Source organism: Anas platyrhynchos, chromosome 1 (assembly GCF_047663525.1).
Source record: "Anas platyrhynchos isolate ZD024472 breed Pekin duck chromosome 1, IASCAAS_PekinDuck_T2T, whole genome shotgun sequence".
Lineage (NCBI taxonomy): Eukaryota > Metazoa > Chordata > Aves > Anseriformes > Anatidae > Anas > Anas platyrhynchos.
This window is the reverse complement of record NC_092587.1, coordinates 113,060,901-113,081,940: the sequence shown is the minus strand read 5'-3', so window position 1 is coordinate 113,081,940 and position 21,040 is coordinate 113,060,901. Positions and strand designations below refer to the sequence as shown.

The 21,040-nt window shown below is 40.2% G+C and overlaps 1 protein-coding gene across 9 annotated transcripts in view; it reads left to right on the top strand.

Moving 5' to 3' along the window:
• The window catches only part of ERG (ETS transcription factor ERG), a 148,761-nt gene extending 137,211 nt beyond the window's left edge, over nt 1–11,550 (top strand). For 8 of the 9 annotated variants that reach the window (XM_027449113.3, XM_072027036.1, XM_072027017.1 and 5 more), the window contains 4 exons: nt 4,334–4,402; nt 4,768–4,824; nt 6,696–6,743; nt 9,582–11,550. In XM_027449113.3, the coding sequence (XP_027304914.3) occupies nt 4,334–4,402; nt 4,768–4,824; nt 6,696–6,743; nt 9,582–10,102 (695 nt within the window). In that variant the 3' untranslated portion in view covers nt 10,103–11,550. Of the gene's footprint in view, nt 1–4,333; nt 4,403–4,767; nt 4,825–6,695; nt 6,744–8,197; nt 8,220–9,581 lie in introns of all 9 variants that reach the window. The other variant, XM_072027039.1, reaches the window with a different exon arrangement.
• The last annotated feature ends 9,490 nt before the right edge of the window (nt 11,551–21,040 follow it).

The window sequence follows — 21,040 nt, the reverse complement described above, 5'->3', positions numbered from 1 at the left end:
TGAGAGCTGCTGTATCCTAACTAAGCATTTCCTGCAACAAAATATCATGTGATTTTTGAAAGAATTATTTTAATTTATCTTTTACAATAGAGATCTGGCAAACATCTTCAAGGTCAGAATGTTCATTTAGAAAGAAAGATTTTTTTTCAGAAATTCAGTTTTCTGTCAAGAAACTATTTTACTGAATTATTCCTTGGCTTTCCTTTCTGTTAAACATTGCATGTCAACTAGACTGCAAAGAAGCTTTTCCATAACAAATCACATTTCATCGAAGAGCAATAGCAGACTCTCGGGACAATTATTTGATGACATGAAAAAGGTCAAAAAGAGGGTGGGTGGAGGAATAAACAAGGTTAAATTGAATTTGCCAAATCCTGGGATGCAATTTTGGAGAAAATAATTAAGCATTACCATTGTTAAGGTACTACAATAGTGAATAGGAAATGAGCAATGTTTATAATGAATTACAATAACAAAGGCATATTACTTCAGTCACCTTTACAACAGAACACGAGGTTTCAGCAAGCTGAAAGTAACACAGTGAAGCTATCAGGAGCTCAGGAAGACCTAATATGGGTTTGTCTACATCTCATCAAACAGAAGCATTCCCATCAAAGATTTGCCCAAGATAAGAACATGTTGTACTAATATTCCACGAACAAGAACAGATCTGCTTATCTAGGATAGCAACATGTTTATCAAGGTGCAATTCTGAACTAAGAATAAAGTTGGAATTTTGTGCTGTTTCAAGCAAGGCTGATAAGTGGATTTTTTCTATTAATGGAGAGGGTGTGGTCAGAAAACCATCTTATGATGTATTAAAAGGCAAAAGTTTTCTCACAGTACTAAATTTGTACCACATGTATTTCAGGGCTGTAAGTGTCACTGAGTACAAGCAGACAGCATCACACAGCCCTCTCAGTGTACAGATATATAAATATTTTAAGGGGGAGAGGAGAGGAGAGGAGAGGAGAGGAGAGGAGAGGAGAGGAGAGGAGAGGAGAGGAGAGGAGAGGAGAGGAGAGGAGAGGAGAGGAGAGGAGAGGAGAGGAGAGGAGAGGAGAGGAGAGGAGAGGAGAGGAGAGGAGAGGAGAGGAGAGGAGAGGAGAGGAGAGGAGAGGAGAGGAGAGGAGAGGAGAGGAGAGGAGAGGAGAGGAGAGGAGAGGAGAGGAGAATACCCACAAGTATGGAAGTATTAGAATGAGTCCAGAGGAGGGCCACAAATATGATCAAGGGGTTGGAGCTCTTCTCCTCTGAAGCCAGGCTGAGGGAGCTGGGGTTGTTCAGCCTGGAAAAGGGAAGGCTCCAGGAAGATCTTATAGTGGCTTTCCAGTATCTAAAAGGGGCCTACAGGAAAGCTGGGGTTGGACTCTTTGTCAGGGGTGTAGTGATAGGACAAGGAGTAATGGCTTTAAATTAGATATAAGGAAGAAATTCTTCACTGTGGGGGTGATGAGGCACTGGAACAGATTTCCCTGGAGAAGTTCAGGATGCCCCATCCTTGGAAGTGTTCAAGGTCTTGTAGGATGGGGCTTTGATCAGCCTGGTCTGGTGGGAGTGTACCTGCTCATGGCAGGGAGGATGGAATTAGATGATCTTTAAGGTCCCTTCCAACCCAAACCATTCCCTGATTCTATTATTCTGTAAGTACCTAGTCTTGTTTAGAAGATCCTGGACTTGTTTGAACCTCCAAACACTGTCCTTCAACTGGCACCATGGCTGAGTTATTCCGTTCTGTACAAAACTTGGAAAACCCTGGAAAAGTGGCTAGAATGCTTCTGAATTTCTGTGAGTTTTCAGGTGATAAGGTTTCTCCAACTGCATCAATTGATAGCAGGTGTTGATCTCAACCTGTCCAGGACATCAATGTGATTCAGTTCCACACCTGTTTTCTGCTAAGAGATGAATGCTTGTACAATCTTTTTTCTCCGAGTATCTGAAAAATGAGACTCTGGAATAGTTCTCAAGAAACCAGGGATAAAAAGGCACTAGTTATTTAAATGCAATACAAAGATAAAATGCGTATGTCAGCAAAAGCAAAGTTTTTGAAGTGTAAGATTCCAGGGCTGGGTAGTGCCAGTCTGTTCCTCAGGCCAAACAGACTAAATAAATTACAAGCAATTTGGTTCTGAATTTCATATTACACTTTATTTGCATTTGATATTCCTGCTTATAGTGCTTGGAAATGGACAGAGAGATACATCTGGTGTGCACAGAGCCACTCTGTGACTGTTTCTTTACTTCCCAATTGCTTTCATTTCCAATAATTTCTAAAATAAAGCACAAGCGTTGTTAATAATCATTATTTGCACCACTTTAGTTCTATGAGGAGGGTACTGTTACCTTGCTGAAATCATGGGCAGGCTACATAACTCTATGATCTTGGCAACAATTTCAGCTAATGTGTTTAAGCCAGCCATAGAAAAGCACAAGCAACTGCAAAAGATTTCAAAGGGTAAAAAGAACGACTGAATTTCCTGCATATACTTTATCAAGAAAGCTTTTAAGTTCTAGTTCTTTATGAATAAAGCTTTTATGGTTTAGTTTCTTCATTTTATGTACTAAACCATTTAACTGAAATAAAAGTAATGCATATGTGGAAAAAAAAAAAAAAAAGGAAAAAGGTAAATGAGAATTTAGTTTAGACACATAAAATTAAGCAGCTTGTCCCAAGAAGCGGAAAGGTATATTTAAATAGATGAAGCAGGAAAAACAAAACAAAACAAAACAAAAAGAAACAAACAAAAAAAAATCAAACAAACAAAAGCATCACTTTTTGAAAGAAATAGAGAATATGTGGAATATGTGTATATAGCTGTTCTTAACATTTAAGCATGTTCACTATTTTCACATTCTAAGGTTTTAGAGATCTGTGAGGATACTGTGATGTGGGAGGAACTGTGAAAGAAAATTAATTATTAAATTTGAAATGACTGGTAAAAGACAAATGAGTGAAAATAATAAAGTGCAACAATCAGTTACTCCAAAAATGCTAGATGATGAGAATTAGACCAGAGGGTGCATCTGGGGAAAAGAGGACTTGCAAGCTTGAGGAATAATATCAAGGAGAGAGCATGATAAAGTACATTACACCAGTGAGAGCCACTAAGAACACAAAGAAGATATAACAGTAGTTTAGGAGAATCTCCAAAAGACAAAAACAAGACTTGATTGTCTCCCATGTCTCTGCAGAAAAAGGAACTCTCAAATTCAACCTATAAACTTTGATTAATCTCAAGGGATAACAGGAACAGACTAGTAAAGAATTGCAAAGTAAATCAACTGAAGTCTATCTTCTTAAAATAAAATACTGTTACATACACAGTCTGGAAGGGAATGTCACACAGTTTATTCTTAATCTGAGCTCTGACCTCTTGGGAGACTTTTCCCACAAGGCTCTAGTATAAATTGTCCACACTGCACAGTGTGTCATTCCTTGGTGTCTTTGGCTGAGGAAGGTGTTGCAGGAGCTATCCAATACACAGTTTTAGCAGCAGTTTAGTTTGTTATACTAAGTAGATTGATATAGTTAATTGATTATGATGACAAGAGTCACAATGACTAATCTACTGCATATTTAAGTTGCTAAATCTTAACATAAATCAGGTATCCTTAAAGACTAATATTTCACTCACCAACAAATGTAGTTTGTAGGGATCTCCTGACCACAAGGAGTAACCTTGAGAGATGTCCCAGTCCAAAGGGAGATCACTGCTGTGCAGCCTGCTGTTTCAGCAAGGAGTGCTCAGATTAGGCTTTCTCTGACTGCTTGGTATCTGTGTAAGATAAAGTGATTGGCTTGCAGTCAGAATCTTACCATGTTGCTTTCAACCTCTTGATGTAATTTGCCATTTCTCCATGAGGAATTTCAGTGAGTCACCTGTTCAAGGGCTCTTTGGTCATGGTCACGGCCATGATCACCCACCTGGTGTTCTATTATTAATGAGCTGTCCAGTTCAGGGAACAGTCATATTGAGGCCTACTGTGGTTCATAAGCCTGACCGATGCTTATGTCAAGTGCAGGAGTTGAGCATATCAGTCAGACAAGATGACCAAAGGGAGTACTCTGAGCATTTGGAAATGTTGGACTCTGTAGAGCATTTGTGCCAGATATTTCAGGCATCTAACAATAGGCACCTCCAAAGAGCACTACAGAAGACAATATGATACTCTTATTTTTAGAAATCATACAGACAATAAAGGGTTTAACCAGGAGTATTCTTCCTATTTCAGTGATTTTTCTAGTCCAACAAATCACACAGAAATGTGCCTCTTATGGACAGGTAACACTTTATACCATATCTGCATGAAGGACTGTATTTTTCCTTTGCAGATTTGCCTTATGAGCAAGCCAGGAGATCAGCATGGACGAGTCACACCCACCCCACTCCTCAGTCAAAAGGTAAAAAAGATCTGCATATGTCCAGCTTCTGGTCCCAATGCACATCTGTTGTAATCCGGGTATACCCTGAGGTGAACTGATAGCAGCTATCTCAGCTCTCAGCTCAGAAGGACTTATACCTGTGCCTTGTTTGGAAAGACTGTTAGCTGTGTATAGGCAATGCTGGGTGGAGTTACTGGGGCAGCCTCATGTTCCTTGAATGCAGGCTTCATCAAGTCTGTAACCATATAGTCTCACAAACCTAAATCCTACTGTGACCATCATTCAGTGGTGAACAGCAGGAGTCCCGGGCATGTGGTCTGTCACAGGATTGGAGAACAACTCCCAGATTGGAAAAATAACTACATGGATTTCTCCATTTTCAGCTACTCAGCCATCATCCTCAACAGTGCCCAAAACAGAAGACCAGCGTCCTCAGTTAGGTGGGTGTCATTTTGTTTGAATTATGTTTGGGTGTGACAGGGTTTGTTGAACATGATCAGAAGGCCATCTCTCTCCTACCAACCAGAAGCCAATTGTAAGATCTAATTCAGTGCACGAATGAGATTTCCAGCTGGTGACGAGTAATTCCCTAGACCTGTGTATGAGCTGACTGTACATCTGGATCTTAGATAGAGTCTCCCATGCCTATTAAAACTTGCTTTTAGTAATGTTTAGTGGCAATGACAATCTTTCAGAGTGAGAAAGCTGTTAAACAAAGTACCTATGTTCAGTTTAGACACACAGCTGGAAGATAAAGATGTCAAAAGAAGATATATTCCACAGTAATTGAAATGCTAGCAGTTGGAAAATATGCATAAACAAAGAGATGAAAGTGGATTATAACACATAGAAACCTATTTGAATTTTACATCCTAAGATCTTGAAATTAAACAGGAAAAAGAGAAGGATTTCCTACCTATCGAGAAACTGTGAGGAGAAAATAGGGGTTTATTGAATTGTAGGCTAGTGTTTCTGCAAGATGGGTGCATTTTGTGGTTTCAAAGCAGCTAATCCTTGGGGTAGGACTTAAGCCCTTACTGTGAAACTAAACTGTAGAACTGTCTTAGACAGGTAGTTAGAAAGCAGTGCAGTCTGAGTCAGTGATGGATTTTGCTAACAACAAAAGGGTGGAAGTAGGAAATACAGGAGATTTGGAGGATATTCTTAGCTCAGAAGACTCTGAGCCTGTTTTTATCACATGGATTTCAAATCATTATTCTGGTTTTTGTTATAGCTGGATAAGACTGTGCACATGACTATGTCTCATTAACTTACATGCATGCTGCCTGGGAAGTATTAAACTGCTTTTTGCCCAGATAGCATTTTATCTAATCTGGCCTCCCAACCATGAGAATCTTTCCAGAAATATATTGATGATTTATGTAAGTCCTTGGGACCATTAAATGGCTGTGTGTGAGCTGCCCAGATTATTTAAATGTATAAGAAATGTAACCTGATTATATTCTTGGCTGTAAAACTGATGGCCATTTGAGAGCAGCTGTTCAGAGACGAGACAGCCCAGCAACATGATTGTTATACAGGGACCTACACGCTGTACTTGCTGACCATTGCTTTGTCTTTCCTACTTCTGTCACAGTCTTTCCTTTTTCCTGTTGTATTTCAGTTCAGGTCAAAATCAGCTTTCATTTCCACAGGGGATCCTCATTTCCACATGAGGAAGTAATTGAGATGTTATGGGATTTGGAAAACCCCAATTGCAAAGTCGATTCAGGAGATCCCTCACTGGACTGTGATGTTAAAGAAACAACCCAGTCACATTGCCTGGGTTCAGCCATGCCCTCGCTGCCCTCTTTTGGAGTCTGTTTTGGCACAGAAAGAAGCAGCAGTGACAAGGGGAAAGCAAATGTAGCCCCTCAAGTTGAGAGATCATTGTCCTTTCCTCACCAAATCCATGCCATGGTTAGCAACAGGACTCTGGCCTGTGGGCTCTTGCACATTGCAAGGGTAGATAGTTCCAAAGGGTATCTTTGTATTTGTATACTTTGTTTAAATGGGAAGCAGAATACTTCTAGACCAAATTTACAGTGTGTCTGAACATTTGTTTTTTCACACTAATACAGGAAAAAAAAAAAAAAAAGCAAATGCGTATCCTTGCAACTGTTCACTTGCACACCAAATTTTAAGGGAAAATATGCAAATATTGTGATGCAGGGAAAGGAACAACTTTTGCCAGTGTTGGACCTGCTGTGTCATCAGGTGGCACTTGCTAATCCTCTACAGGGTTAAAAATAGCACTTAAAATACATGACATTATTATGTGATTTAAAATCTTTCTTTCACAATTTTTTAGATCCTTATCAGATTCTTGGACCGACCAGCAGCCGTCTTGCAAATCCAGGTGAGAAAGGGCTTTGCTGATTTAGGAGCTTTTTTCTTCTCTGATAGTGCCCCCACTCCCATTTTTAGGCCTGAGTCAGAAGGTGATGTGACAAACTTTGCCATTCTTCAGTATGGCTCAGTGGGAGCTGATGATAGCCAACATGTCGCAGGATTGGGTTTCTGAATTACTTAAGAGTGGGATTGAGCTCACAGATGTCAGTCCCACCCTTAAGACACAAACTCAGGTGTCTTAGTGTAGGTGTCTAGATATGAGTTAGGTGTCTTACTTACCATGATAATCATTGGAGATGTAGTTAATATAGATGTTTATCTCATCCTAGAATAGGTGCTTATATTCAGTCAAATGTCTCAGTAGATTCCAGTAACTATATCAATAGGGGTTCACTTCTGTTGCCTAGACATTGGGAGTTTTCTTAGGTGCTGTAAGATATCTCTTTTGGCCTCCAGGTACTCCTCCAGAAGGGCATGTGTCTCTTACTGATGTGTGTCATATATGCCATAGATTCTGTTAATCCACAATTCAATGACATACTGACCTTGCAAATAAAATATTTTTTGGATGAATAACCCAAACCAACATATATATATATGTAAAATGGGAAAGCAGAATCTATTTACAAAGAATAACTGGATTAGACACGTCAGAAATGTTAGCCCACTCTAAGAGGAAGGTAACTAGGTGCATAATAGACAGGGCCTTGTAGGGTATTTTAGCTGAAGATGAAGATCCTTCCTAGTGAGCTAACGGTGAATTGTGAACTGTGCAGATTTCGCTGTTGCTTCTCTGAGTCCACAGGACACACTGTGGCCATATACCACTGTAATCAAGAACATAATCTGCCACAATAGATTGACATTATTTGTGCCACTTCCTACTTCCCTTTCTTTAACAGCTGAAGGGCGCAGTGTGCTTTTTTCCACATTGTGGGTCTCCTCAACCCCCAGTAATGTTTCATCTTACAACAACAATCTTACAGCCTCTCCAAGCACAAATTTGCCAAAATACTGCTCCATTTCATTTTGCTTTATCCCAAGTGACATCAAGCACTTCTAGATTAGATAACTTTTTAGACAGTTTTTGCATTGCATAGGAAAGTAGTTAAATAAGTATTAAGAATGGTGCTTTCCCAATGGCCTCAAGTACTGGGTTTCCAGGTAACACAGATCTTAATTGGATTGGAGGAGGGGGCGGGGGGGGGGGGGGGGGAGGCTACCTCCCTTTAATCTGTTTGTAAGTCTCAGGCTTTTACAATTTTGTCAAGTGTGCATTTGGTAGCCTTCACTACTGTGGAAGACACTAAAGTAATCTGGATTGGGATACTTTTTTAACATGTGGGTATGGAATTTCTACACACCATCATTCCTGTGCTTTAACATGTTTTGTGTGTTTATAAATTGGTGGAATTAATCTCTCATTAAAAGGAAATTGACAGCAACCATTTATTTTCATAGGACCATATATTACATTTGGAAGGCAAGTGTTTATGTTAGAACATATGTTGGATTGCTTATTCAAAAATTTGTGTTTTGTCCAGTGCTGAACTGTTTATTGATTTTCAAAGGCTAATCCCCTTGTTATGTTTCGTGTATTAAAACTTGCATGCCTTGCTCATACCATGGATTCTTTTGTTTGTTTGTTTATTTAATGCATGTTAATGGAACAGAAGAAATTCATTAAGGACAGTTTGGATAAATATCATTTAAATGAATATGGGTTTCAGTTGCACTGAAGTATAAACTGCTAATGGATTTCAGATGCTATTCTAGCTTGATATTATAATTTACCACTATAAGCTTTCTAAAGAAAAGCTTGTTTATTATACCCACATATCTGGTTTGGGAAAAAAAAAGAAAAAAGAAACTCAACCAAATCCTGGTCAGAGATGTACTTAGAAGTTAGCATATGCAAGCTGGTTGGCAAATTCTGCTGACATTGTGCTTGTGAAACAGATTGCCTTGCAAGCTGCTTCAGCTGTATTTTGCATCATTTAAGTGCTGCTTTATTAAGAAATGCTAAGCTTTTAACATGAATATCAGTGGCAAGGCCCTTCACGATCTACTTTCAATTGCCTAAAATGGTCAAATTTTATTCCTATAACTGGGCAACACACTTCTGCAAAGTTGACAGCAGACTAATTATTTTCCTTTTAAAATGAAATTGGCAGAGAAGGGAGAAAAAAAAAAAAAAAAAGCCAGTTTTATGTCTTAACTTCAGTAATCGTTTAAACTCTTGTTTGACACAGAACAATGATGAGAATGAATTTTATGGACCTTTTCACTGTTTTTGCAAATGTTTTGCCCTATGGTTGTATGCAGTGCAACAGCAAGCTAATAAGTTTCCGTTCTGCATTTCCCCAAATGCTGCAAATGGGTGATATGGTTTGGCATGAGTCCAGCTTTCTCTAAACTTCTCCATTTTGTGTAGGCTTATTCCATAGCAGAGAACATTTAGTTGCAACATAATGCTGTGAGAACAAGCAAAATGTTACGCAAGTAAAAGCTGTTTGTCCTGAACTTTAGAGATTAGTTTCCTAAATGAGTACTGTATGATTTCCCCATCAATTGTCTACACTGAATGACATTAGGTAACTATTAAATCTCCATGTAATGGCATTCTGCCACCCAGATGAGGGAAAACATGACACATTACTATTATCTCTGCTCTTTAAGATTTCATGAGACAGGGCTAGGAGAAAGGGGACTAGTTAGGGTAAGAAGTAGGAACTGACATTGCAACATTTCCTAATAGGGTCCTATGTGAGAGCCTGAAAGAACTGGTGTCTTAACTTTATTATTCACTAGTCCTGACAATTCCATTCTTTTTTTTCCCTAACAGGGAGTGGGCAGATACAGCTATGGCAGTTCCTGCTGGAGCTTCTCTCAGATAGCTCCAACTCCAACTGTATCACCTGGGAGGGCACCAACGGGGAGTTCAAGATGACCGACCCTGATGAAGTGGCTCGGCGCTGGGGGGAGAGGAAAAGCAAGCCTAACATGAACTATGACAAACTCAGCCGTGCACTCCGCTACTACTATGATAAAAATATTATGACTAAGGTTCATGGTAAGCGCTATGCCTACAAATTTGATTTCCATGGAATCGCTCAGGCCCTCCAGCCTCACCCCCCGGAGTCATCCATGTACAAATACCCGTCAGACCTCCCCTACATGAGCTCCTACCATGCGCACCCCCAGAAGATGAACTTTGTAGCTCCCCACCCCCCTGCTTTGCCTGTAACCTCATCCAGCTTTTTCGCTGCCCCTAATCCATACTGGAATTCACCAACTGGAGGTATCTACCCCAACACCAGGCTGCCAGCAGCTCATATGCCTTCTCATCTTGGCACCTACTACTAAGTGGGGAAAAAAAAGAAACACCAGAAAAAGGAAACAAAGACACTGCTCACTGGGACACAGTCCCTGATGAGCTGCAATGAACTCTAATGGAGTACATGAATTAAAAGTGCCTAGAGACAAATGATGGTTTGGCTGGGAAAAACGCATTTAAAAATAGATGTCAAAAAAGACTATTTGTAGTAGGGATTTAAAGGAGATACTCATGAAGTATTAAGATACTAAAATGTAATGTATATGGGCATCGACTCTGTGGACCAAACAGTAGACTATTGTAGGTAAAAGCATGAAATGATAAGGAAAACCTACAAAATCTAGTGGTCTTAAAAAGCTGATAAGCTTATGTGTAAAGTTTGATATCTTGCTAATGCAAAACTGGGACTATACTACAGCAATATAAGGATAAGTCTATAGTGACCTAACACAATATATGAATCATTACAAAAGAGGGGGGCGGTAGGGGAAAAAAAGAAAAGAAAGAAAAAAGAAAACTACCTGTATTTAAAAAATAGAAACATATCAACAAAAGGGACTGGTTTAGTGTGGAAGGTGATTTGGAATATAAAGGCATTGTTTTGGTTAAAATCACATGCGTTCCATTCATCAGCGTGTTATCAGCTACTCAAACTGTGAAGACAACCCAAACTTTAGGATTCCTTGACAGTATTACAAGAACCCTGAGCCAAACATTGGAAATGAGAACGTGCTGAAGGGCAAGTGTATGATAGTAGATCAGAGGCCTACACCTGACAGAGGAAGAGGAAAGGAGAAAGAGGAGGACAAAGGCGGTGAGAATGGGAAAAGAAACTTCTTCACCAGTAGAGACTGAAGAGACTGAAAACTTAGTAGTGTTGGGACTATGAAGAAATACTTGTTTGGACTTGCAAAACATTTTGCTCAGTATCATACCATTCCCAGTATTACAGGAGGAGCAGACTTGTTTTTAGAGTAATAAAAAAGTGAAAAAGGGAAAAGCAGAAGAATTCAGAAATCAGAATATGCATCTCTTTTTTAAAAAAAAAGTAAAACTGGAATTGTGTTTTATATTTAAAAGTTACCAGTTAGAACCTCATCATTATTAAGGGGGTTTCTTTTCTATTGGTTAAAGCAAGAGACAACCCTTGACTGCCAAAATCAGAAATCATCTAAGTATTTTTGTTAGGCGGGCGCCAGTTTTTCTTTATTGAGTCGCGAACGCTGTGCGTTTGTCAGAATGAAGTATACAAGTCAATGTTATTTTTTCCTTTTTATATAATTATTATATAACTTATGCATTTATACACTACGAGTTGATCTCGGCCAACCAAAGACACAAAAAGGGACAATCAAAATATTGTGGCCTTGAATTTTAACTCTGTATGCTTAATGTTTACATTATGAACATATTAGTACTTAGAATGCAGAATGTATGTAATAAAATAAGCTTGGCCTAGCATGGCAATTCAGATTGACACAGTAGTTTGTATTTGCATTTGCATTTTCAGTGCCTGACACACCTATCAGAACTTCTCACCAAATTAAATTATGTCAGGGATTTTGTTTTAAAATTTTTTTGTAAAATCTGGCAATCATGAAAATGTAGGAAAAAGTAGCAATGCTTAGCATAAACTAAATGTGGACAGGTGCTATGTATATTCTTTTCCAGACAATTGTGCAAAAATGTTTGCAAACCTTTGTAACAGCATCTTGCCAGTTGTGTCCTAAACTTCTTTTGCCCAGAGATTGCATGCCCAGTTCTTTGACAACTTCATGGCCAAGATTGAAAATGAAGTCTAAAGGAGTCCTTTAAGGAAGAATCCTGTTACCCAGAAATTATCTTTCATTGGCATCAGATTATGCAGCATTATCTCAGCCTGAGATGTACCTTCATACTGACACATACGTTGAATTACTATGCCCCCTTCCTATTAATACATACTGTATCATTATTAGTAAATAAAGTGAATAATGAATAATTTCCATTATTCCTCACTTTAGAATGGAGTGTATAGTAGCTTGTTAATTTGTCATTGCAATCCATCTTGGCTGTTTACAAAGGGCAGGATGTTTTCTTTCTGTTCTAGATTTAGAGGCTTCCCACACCATACCCTGGGCCCCAAAACTACATCTGGTGCCTAATGGCATGATTCCTTTTTTTTTTTGTTTTGTTTTGTTTTGTTTTGTTTTTACCCAACACCAGCTGAAGAACTGGTCTGGAAAATTAACACTGACATTTATGAGTGGTTTTCCACATCAGGCAGTGTTTACTGCAGACACCCCAGTCAGCTTAAACCTCCAACTATATCCCTTTATTTTGCTGTTGTTTTGTCTCTTTTTAAGACAAAATGGGTGTGGTTTCAGGTTTTATAGTAAGTTTTCTGCATATCCGTTTCACGGAGCATTAATCGGTGCTCTGCAGTGGGAGCCTACTTGCCAGACTCCTGTGTTATGGGTGTCTTGGTGGCAGTTTAAAAGAACAGGATTATATTACTAATATTTGAGACCTGAGCAGTGGCATCATAAGCCTTGTGGTTGTTTGGGAAACAAGCATTGTAAGTCTGTATCTCTTAAAAAATAAAAACTTACTAAAAGGTTAGAAAAACTGAACTCTTGGAAGAGGTTAGTCACTCACTATTTTAGAAGGTTATGACAGGCACACCTCTATGCTGGCTATAAGAATAATAGTTTGCCTTTCAATGGAATTACATCTACAGATGCTTGCTATCTACTTCGTGTGTACTTCGAACTCAAAAAATGGTAAGTGCATTGTTGAACCACCTCTAAATTAAACACTTAAAAATCCAGATAAAACAACCATTTTTGTTTAGATTGGACAGAATATGCCTGGAGGCCTTCAAAGTATCCCCAGAGCTCACAGAGCTGCCCACAGGATTTCCAGATGGTATTGCTCAGCTGCTGTCATGTACAATGGCAGTAACATCCTGACATGGAGAGGTAGGGTCCAAGTCTTCACTGGGACAGGGATGGAGTCACAGGAGGTGGGTGTGATGAAGACCCCTCACAACTGAAGAGCAAGATCCTACAGCAGGCCTCAGGTAACTCACTGGCAAATTAGTCCAGGATGTGGATCTTAGTGCTGTACTTACAGCTTGCAGCTTTTTAGGGGCTTTGGAATACCTGGATTTTACAGCTCTCAGGGAGAAGATGGAGAGCCCCTACTGCTGCTAGGGAACTTGGTTAGGGTAGGTGGCCCATCTGCTGGTGGGGTCTCCCTACAATCCTACAGCAGCTGCCTCACAGGGTCTACTTGCTGTGGGGCAAGCACCAGCCCAGTGTCCAAGGGTATTGGCTGAGGCAAAACAGGCAGTGGATCCATGGCAGTGTCTCTGCTCTCTGCTGTTCACTGCCTGCTACCTGATCTGGTCTTGCTAGATGATGACTCTCTTTCATGGCCTCCCCCCCCCCAAAAAAAAAAAAAAGAACAGCACAGCCAAAAACAGCCACAGGTAGACTCTGAAACCTCAGCTGAAAGTGCTTTATCTTTGCCCTTTAAGCACCTGGATGCATGAACAAAATGACCCTGATCAGTCCCCATTTGTACAAGTTGGTCATGCTAATGCCTTTGTTTAAATTAGGACTCCTTTAAAAGTTAGTTATCAGTCAAGTCTCATTCCTTATTACTGCACTCTGTGGACTGCTCTGAAAGCAGCAACTTTATTTTTCCTGAACTTTAGTGATTAATGTGTGCTTCTCTTTCACGAAGAAATATCCTTCTGTCCAAGAAGCTGCACTGTTACATGGAAAGTGATAGTGAAACAAGATTTAAAAGCAAAACCAAAAAGTTCTTATATTGCTGTTCTTGACCAAGATGTTTTCCCTGATATTAAATTAGATTTAGTAAATACACCAAAAATACATTTGAAGGACGTATTTTACATGTATAACACTTGTACTGAGACTCTGATCAACACCGATTTTCTCAAAGTTTACAACAGCACAGCACCAGCCATATTGAGCACCTTAATTCCCCTCACTTTCCACATTCAGAAGAGTCCATGCTGGGTATCTCAAATGCTACATGCTTTTTAAACTGCCCACAGAAAAACAGAGATCATCAGTGATTTAGACTTTCTTCTGCAAACTCCTGTTTCTTAGACTAGCTAAGAACTTTTTTTTTTTTTAACTGTCTGTGCATTGATGAAAAAAAAATAAAAAAGCAATACAGCTTGTATTTGTTATATTTAATATATTATATTATATCTGTAGTGATCCCATTATCTTTTTCCATGGCATCTTCTCAAGTTTGGTCACATGAGGGAAATGATTACTGGTAAATTGGAATGACACCATGTCTGTCCAAAGGACTCGGTTAATTCATGCCTGAATTTTAACTGTGTCTTGAAGCAATCCTGATGCAACACAAGCACTTAGCTCCCTATCTGGTCTGTGGAGGGAGCCTTAGCATATTTTTACAGCTGATCCTGCCTATAGTCGGGACTTATGTTAAGACTAAACACCACCATGGAGGCGCAAAGTGGACTGCAACTATTTTTGGGTTTGTCTGGGACCTTGCCTAGCATCAGCGAGAGGAGTCCTTTCATGAGCAACAGGTAAACCAGTTATTTGGCAGCAACACCTTGGTGTGTGTGTGTGTGTGTGTGTGAAGGGGGGCACAAAGTAACAGAGCTGCCCTTTCTCTCCTTTGTTTTTTTCATAGAGGGTATTTCTTCCTTTTTCACCTCACTGGAATTGTCACCAGATCAGGTTGTTTGGAGAACCTCTCTCACTTGAACTCAGCTGAGAACTCACAGCCCACAAGGCTATGAGGTAGCCATCCTTCAGCACTTGCCATTGCAGTGAGAGAAGGAAGGGCTAAGGAGGCCATGAAACCTTCTTCTTGTTTAATCAACGTTATGCCCCTCCCTCCTTGCTGAGCACTGCCTATACACACACCTGGTCAGGTTATGCTGCTCCCAGCTACACACTTCATCATGCTTCTCATCTTCTGGTCATGTATTGACTTCTGTGCAGACCATATCAGTGAGGTCACACCTTGGTATCAGCAAGAGAAAAAAGGAAAATGACATCAGAGTAAGTCACATCATCTTCAGGAAATGTGAGGTTGCTCAAAACACTATACTGTCTCCCTGCTTTTTCTTTTTTCCAGTCTCCAGTTACAAACTTCAAAGCTGCTTGGTTCCACTGTTGCCCATTGCCCGTTCCTTCAAGGCACTAGCAACTGAGACTACATCAGATACATGACCCAGTGACAGCCTTGCTTGAAGAACAGGACCACTTCACCAAGGTGGTGTCTCTTCAGGCTTCTGGTGTCTGAGAACTATATACCTTTACTCTTCTGCATCTCTGCTGACAATGGAACACAGATAAAGGGGTGTCCATGGGATGAGTGTGGGCCCACCAAATGGAGAGCTAGTTGATGAGGATATTAGGCCAACTGTAATGTGGAAATTGTGTCTAAATGTTATGCCCTCCATTGTTTAAAAGGACATATATTTTCAGGAAAACAAAGTATAGCATCCAGGTTGGTTTTATGAGATGTACTCTTAAATCACTGGCATGAGGATTTCTCAAAACCAGACTCAGAAAATTTCTTGGCTTGTGCACCGGAATCTTGGGCTGTATATATTTTATAAAAGAATCATGGGCAGAATAGTTTTCAATGAACAATCTTAGAAGAAATAGTGAGAAAGTTTACTCAGGTAACCCTATCTGTCTCCTTCACTATTACAGAACTATTTTCTATTGTACATTTATTGATGTTTCCTTAACCCTCTGCTCATTTGAAAAGGTCTCAGCTCTAGGGTATTTCCACCCATTCCCTTAACACAAGGGCATTGTCAAAGAGTTTTTATGTTTTCCTGCTATTTTTCCCTTTTGCAGTTTCTTGTGGTTATGCTCCCCATGCATCACACTCCAGAGATCCTAGCCTGCCTCAATGTTTACAGCTTTGCAAATGTTTGTAGTTTTTTATCACACTCCCTTTGACTGGATGCTAGCCAAGCTTAGGCATATTTCACTTCACAAACCTATCCCTCTTCTTCTCTGATAATTGCTAATGGGCCATTTTTCTTTTTTTTTTTCTTTTTTTTTTTTTTTTTTTTTCTTTTCCCTAACTATATCCATGAGCAAGCCTGACATGTTCTGTCTAAGTGATTTCCATCTATGATTTCTCTGACTGCCACCTCTCTCCTACTGGACTTTTGCCCCAGTTATGCAGCTAATGTGCTGAAAGATCTTCCTTGAACAGCTAAAAGACCATTCAGTTCTGAATGGACTTACATACTTTTCCCTGTTTGGAGCCATTTTTTTCTCATAAACCAAAACCTTCTCTTCTTCAGATAACCACCAACACATCACTAGGAAAGTTTTTCCAAACTATTATTGTGAACTGACTGCAGTTATTCCACCACCTCATTTTGCCCATCTGTGCAGTGTTTATTTTGGCCCTATTCTTTTTGTGTCCTGGCGAGGCTGTAAGCTGTTTCAGGCAGAAAATGCACATCCACAGAACACCCAGCAGTGTGTTGCTGTTTAAGACTACATGATCATGTGTAAGGTTTCCAAAACAAGTTCCTATACATTTGCAATTTTCCTCATAATAAAGGTGTCATTCTACTCTGTTGGAAACTTCAAAGCTGCTCTGTAAACAATGAATGTAGGGTTTTTAAAGCAGGCACAAACACTTAGGCTAAAAGATTGCCAAGGTCCTTTTAAACTTCAAAGCAGTCCTAGCAGAATATGAAAGATAGGTTTAAACTTTCAGACAAGTCTTTCACTCAATTCTTCTGTATAGTTTTGTACAATTAATTACCAATTTGTACCAGCAAATTGGCTGTGTAGACTTCTTGGCCAACTGAGACATCAGCACAGGACTACCAGGAATGATGTCGGACTTCAAAGAGACCTGCACCTTTCTGGAGACGAGCTGTTAATAACTTGTGAAGCTCTCCAATATATCTGCAACAGCACTAGCTGCTGAAATGTTCACTTTTTGAAATAATGTCCCCTTGTGGGAGGGAGAGAGATATGTTTGAATGCATTACAGTAACCACAATACAAGGGGAAGAAAAAATAGGGGAAAGTGAAATTATTCATTAATTTTATGGAAGACTCCTCCCTCTCTACCCCCCTTCCCCCCCAGCTGTATAGTTCTCAGAAATACTAGTGTGATACATCAACATATTGTGGTTTTCTAAGATAGGAATGGCATTTAGATGACCCAGCCATGAGTCGATTCCTATTGTGCTGGAAATGGTAAATATATATTGTGACTAATAGATGATGCTTTGAAGTGCTCTTTGCTTTAAATACACGAAGCTAATAAATGTTGAGAGGCTGCATTTTTTTACTAAGACTAGCAGAACAATTTCCATTTCAGTTCTTCCTTGAAGAAGGGAGGGATTGGCTTTTTCTTCTAAAGTACTCTAAGGATAAAGCAAAGTGCCATGGCACTATGGTCTCTATTAGCAATTTATGAAGTGGGTATACGTAGACCTTTTAGACATTCTCACAAGGATTATTTGGTGCTAAGTGTTAGACCCAATTTGATGATGGTGGAATAAGGTAAGAACTGAGTTGTCAGTAAATGAGTAGCCAACCAGGTGATCAAAATTTGGGCTGACAGCATGAAGGCTGTCCAGGAGGCTCTACCATGTACACCTGGGAGAAGATGGAATTGTATATGGTCAGGGGAAGCGAGGAAGCTTCAATGCCTGGGGAAGACCAAGCAAATTATTTTCCTGCATAGAAGTGGGAATTGAAGGATGGATGTGAGGAATATAGAGAAAGAAACAGAGATTGGATATCAAGAGGTTAACAGAAAGGGAGATCAAAATGAAAGGAGACCACAGATCCTGGTGATTTTAGTGGCTTAAGAGAACAAAAAAAAAACTCTTAAAAAGAAGATAAGGTCAGGCTTAATTCCAAGTGCTGAGCCCAAAGAAGATGCTGGAGAGGCACTGCAATGTCTGATGAGGTAGGAGGAGGCAGGTAAGCACATCTGCGGTAAAGTAACAGCTGAAGCCAACTGAGCTGAAGAGTCAATGGAATTTGTAAATGTTCAGTTCTCTTTCTACTCTTACCACTTTAGTATATTTTCAGCTAACATTTCATTATAATTTCCACAAACATTTCATGTCACAAATTCATTACAATGTGGACTGCACACTGAACAGCTGTAAAATAGCCTTGCCAATGCTGGTAATTTACACTGGGAATGTAATATCCAGTTCCAATCACTGACGAGTGCTATGCAAAATGAGCTAACCAGCATTTTTCATTTCTTTAATAACTTACCTCAACAATTAAATGTATTGCGATGCTAAATTTATGGTATATAATAAATCATTCCAGACCGTATAAAAGCATCAGACAATACATCTCTGTTGTTTTGTCATAAGCTGTACAAAATGCTAGCTTAGCACTCTGTAAATTGCTTTGTTCACTCTTGTTATTTTAATTGTATACCAAAAAAAGTAGAGTTTTATGCATTCGGTGTTGTGTCTCACACTGTGTGCCAGATCCAATATGCTCTCCTTTCCTACTAGATGCAGATCACAGTGAAAGCTTTTAGCATAGTAGCTTATGAAGTGTGTAGCTAGTGAATACTTTAACATTATGCTCTTCTATTATAACTGTTGGAATAGCTTTATACAGAGTTTAGCTGTGGTAGGTGATCCTGGCTAGCATTGTATTTCTATAGCCATATGATTCCTTTCCCTACCTTGGCTAAAAGCTGAGATGTTTGGTTTGTGGTTCAGTCCTCTGTTTCTGGAAAATATCTGGTGGGCCTAACAGTAGTAGTAATTAAGGTATAGAGACTCATTGGGCTCTCACACTCCTTTTGTCTTCAGTTTTGGCACAATACAACATAAAAGTAGAGAAATGATAAGAGGAAGGACAGCTCTATTTAGTCAGAATACCTGGCAGAAAGTAGTTAGTTAGGTGACTGATGCTGGGGTTTTCCAAAATACCTGAAGTAGCTTAGGGTCTCAAATCTGATAGATTTATGATGTCATTGTGCCCCTCAGTCTCTCAGGTGTTGCAGAAGTCCTTTACTGGTTCATTGTTTAACATAGCAATGTTCATCCTTGCAGACTTGGATCTGAGTGTATAGCCCTGGGGGTGCCCATAATTTCTGTTACAAAGGTACCCTCCAGCTAAAGCAACCACCAGAGGGTAAAATTCCACCATACAAAATGATCACTGATAAGAAAAAATTGTTCACCAGAACACCTTTCAAAGCTGTTGTTGATAATTTTTTGTTCCCATGGTAGGGTCTTGGAGTGGTGCTGAAAATAAAACAAGCTGGGCAGTGATGTAGATTTGGGACTGTGTTTGAATGCCCTTGATTATGAAGCCTACCATATTGGTCTGACACCTGTCTGTCAATGTGCAAATGTAAACTTCTCTCCCCAGTACATCCACCTACACAGACAGGTCTTATGGCTCTTGGATGTCAACAAAAAATGCCGTGCTTCTTCTAATGCATTCTGTGAGGCTGCTGGGCCCTCCTACGGTCTTCAAGGTAGCAGCAGCCAACAGGCACCTGAGCAGTCCCTTATTTCCAGGCAACAACACTCTTGCAGACTGTGAAGGTGCTAATGAGTTTCCTGAACAATAATGTAATGACAGACTAAGAAAGGCTTGGGTGCTTGCTGCATTGTCTTACTGCCAAGTGATGTGGGTAGGGATGTGATTTCTGGTGGTCCACACGGAGAACTGACAGGCCTCCAGGGAAGGAGCAATACTCCCACACATCTGCCTGGCCTTGTTTGGTTTGTGCAATCAGACATATAATGAGGCTCCTGAAGACTCACAGGCTTAGTGTCCTGTACCTCCTAGAGAAAGAGGTGACATGAACTTTTTCTAGGAGTGATACTCTGTATTGAAATATGTGTTGAAATATGTACAGGTGTGCATGCTGGGTTTAGCTTGTAACTACATGCCTCCACTTTGACCCTCTCCCGTGATACAAAGCAATTGAATCAGCTCCTGCAACTCCTACTGTTCCTTATCTCATGCTTTGAGATCCAGAAACCATGGCTCCAGTGGCAGCTGGACAACCCTGACTGATCAATCCCTACAGGTAAAGTGGGAGTACAAAGAACCACACATTTTTCTCTTCAGCAAAGGCAAGTTTTTAAGACATTATTGATGTCATTCTCTGTATCTTATGTCAGTTAGTAGTATTCAAGGGCAAGGAAAGCTTCATAGGCTGCCAGTGGTCGACTTGTCACATCTGTCTCAGCCTCTCACCTAAACCTATAGTAACACCTGGATTGCTCTACATCTTTCTCTTTTCTGAGCTTGGTTGCTGTTTATCTTGCCCCTTTTGTCTGGAGAGGATGGGGCTGTGGGTTGTTCCCAAAATCACAACAGGTTTGGATCTTCAGCAGCAGCTGCTCCTCGTGCTGACCAGAGGCCAGCTCAGGTGGCTGTGCAGGGAAGAGGAGCCCTTGACAGCCTGGCTCCCAGCTCACACAGTGCCTGTACATGCAGCACTGGGGAAAGGCCATTCTCCTGGACTTTGGCTCCTTCTTGGTGTCTGATTGTAGTGCAGTCAAGAAAGCATCCTGAGAAATGAAGCAAAGACAGAGAGAGGGTGAAGATGCCTCACTCTCTGGTTCACCCTGATCCTGGCAAGGTTAGCTTGGGACTAGCAGGGCACAGTAGGTGGGGCACTAAGTCAAAAACTTCTGTTTTCTATCCTGTGAACCAAAACCTAAGTGATTTCATTCTCATAGTCACCAGACACCATCAGTACCTTGTTCCTGGTATCCCCACAGTGGCTGTCATGGGTGGGACAGGCCTGGCACCCTGACATGGTCCGTGACATCCAGCAGACATTGTGCTCCTCCTGTGGTGGGCCTCATCCCCTTCTCTTCTTCATCAGAAGATGTTTCATAGAATCATAGAATCATTTCCCACAACAAGCTATTTCTTTGTGTGTGAAGTTTCCATGCCCCTCTGGTAAAACTG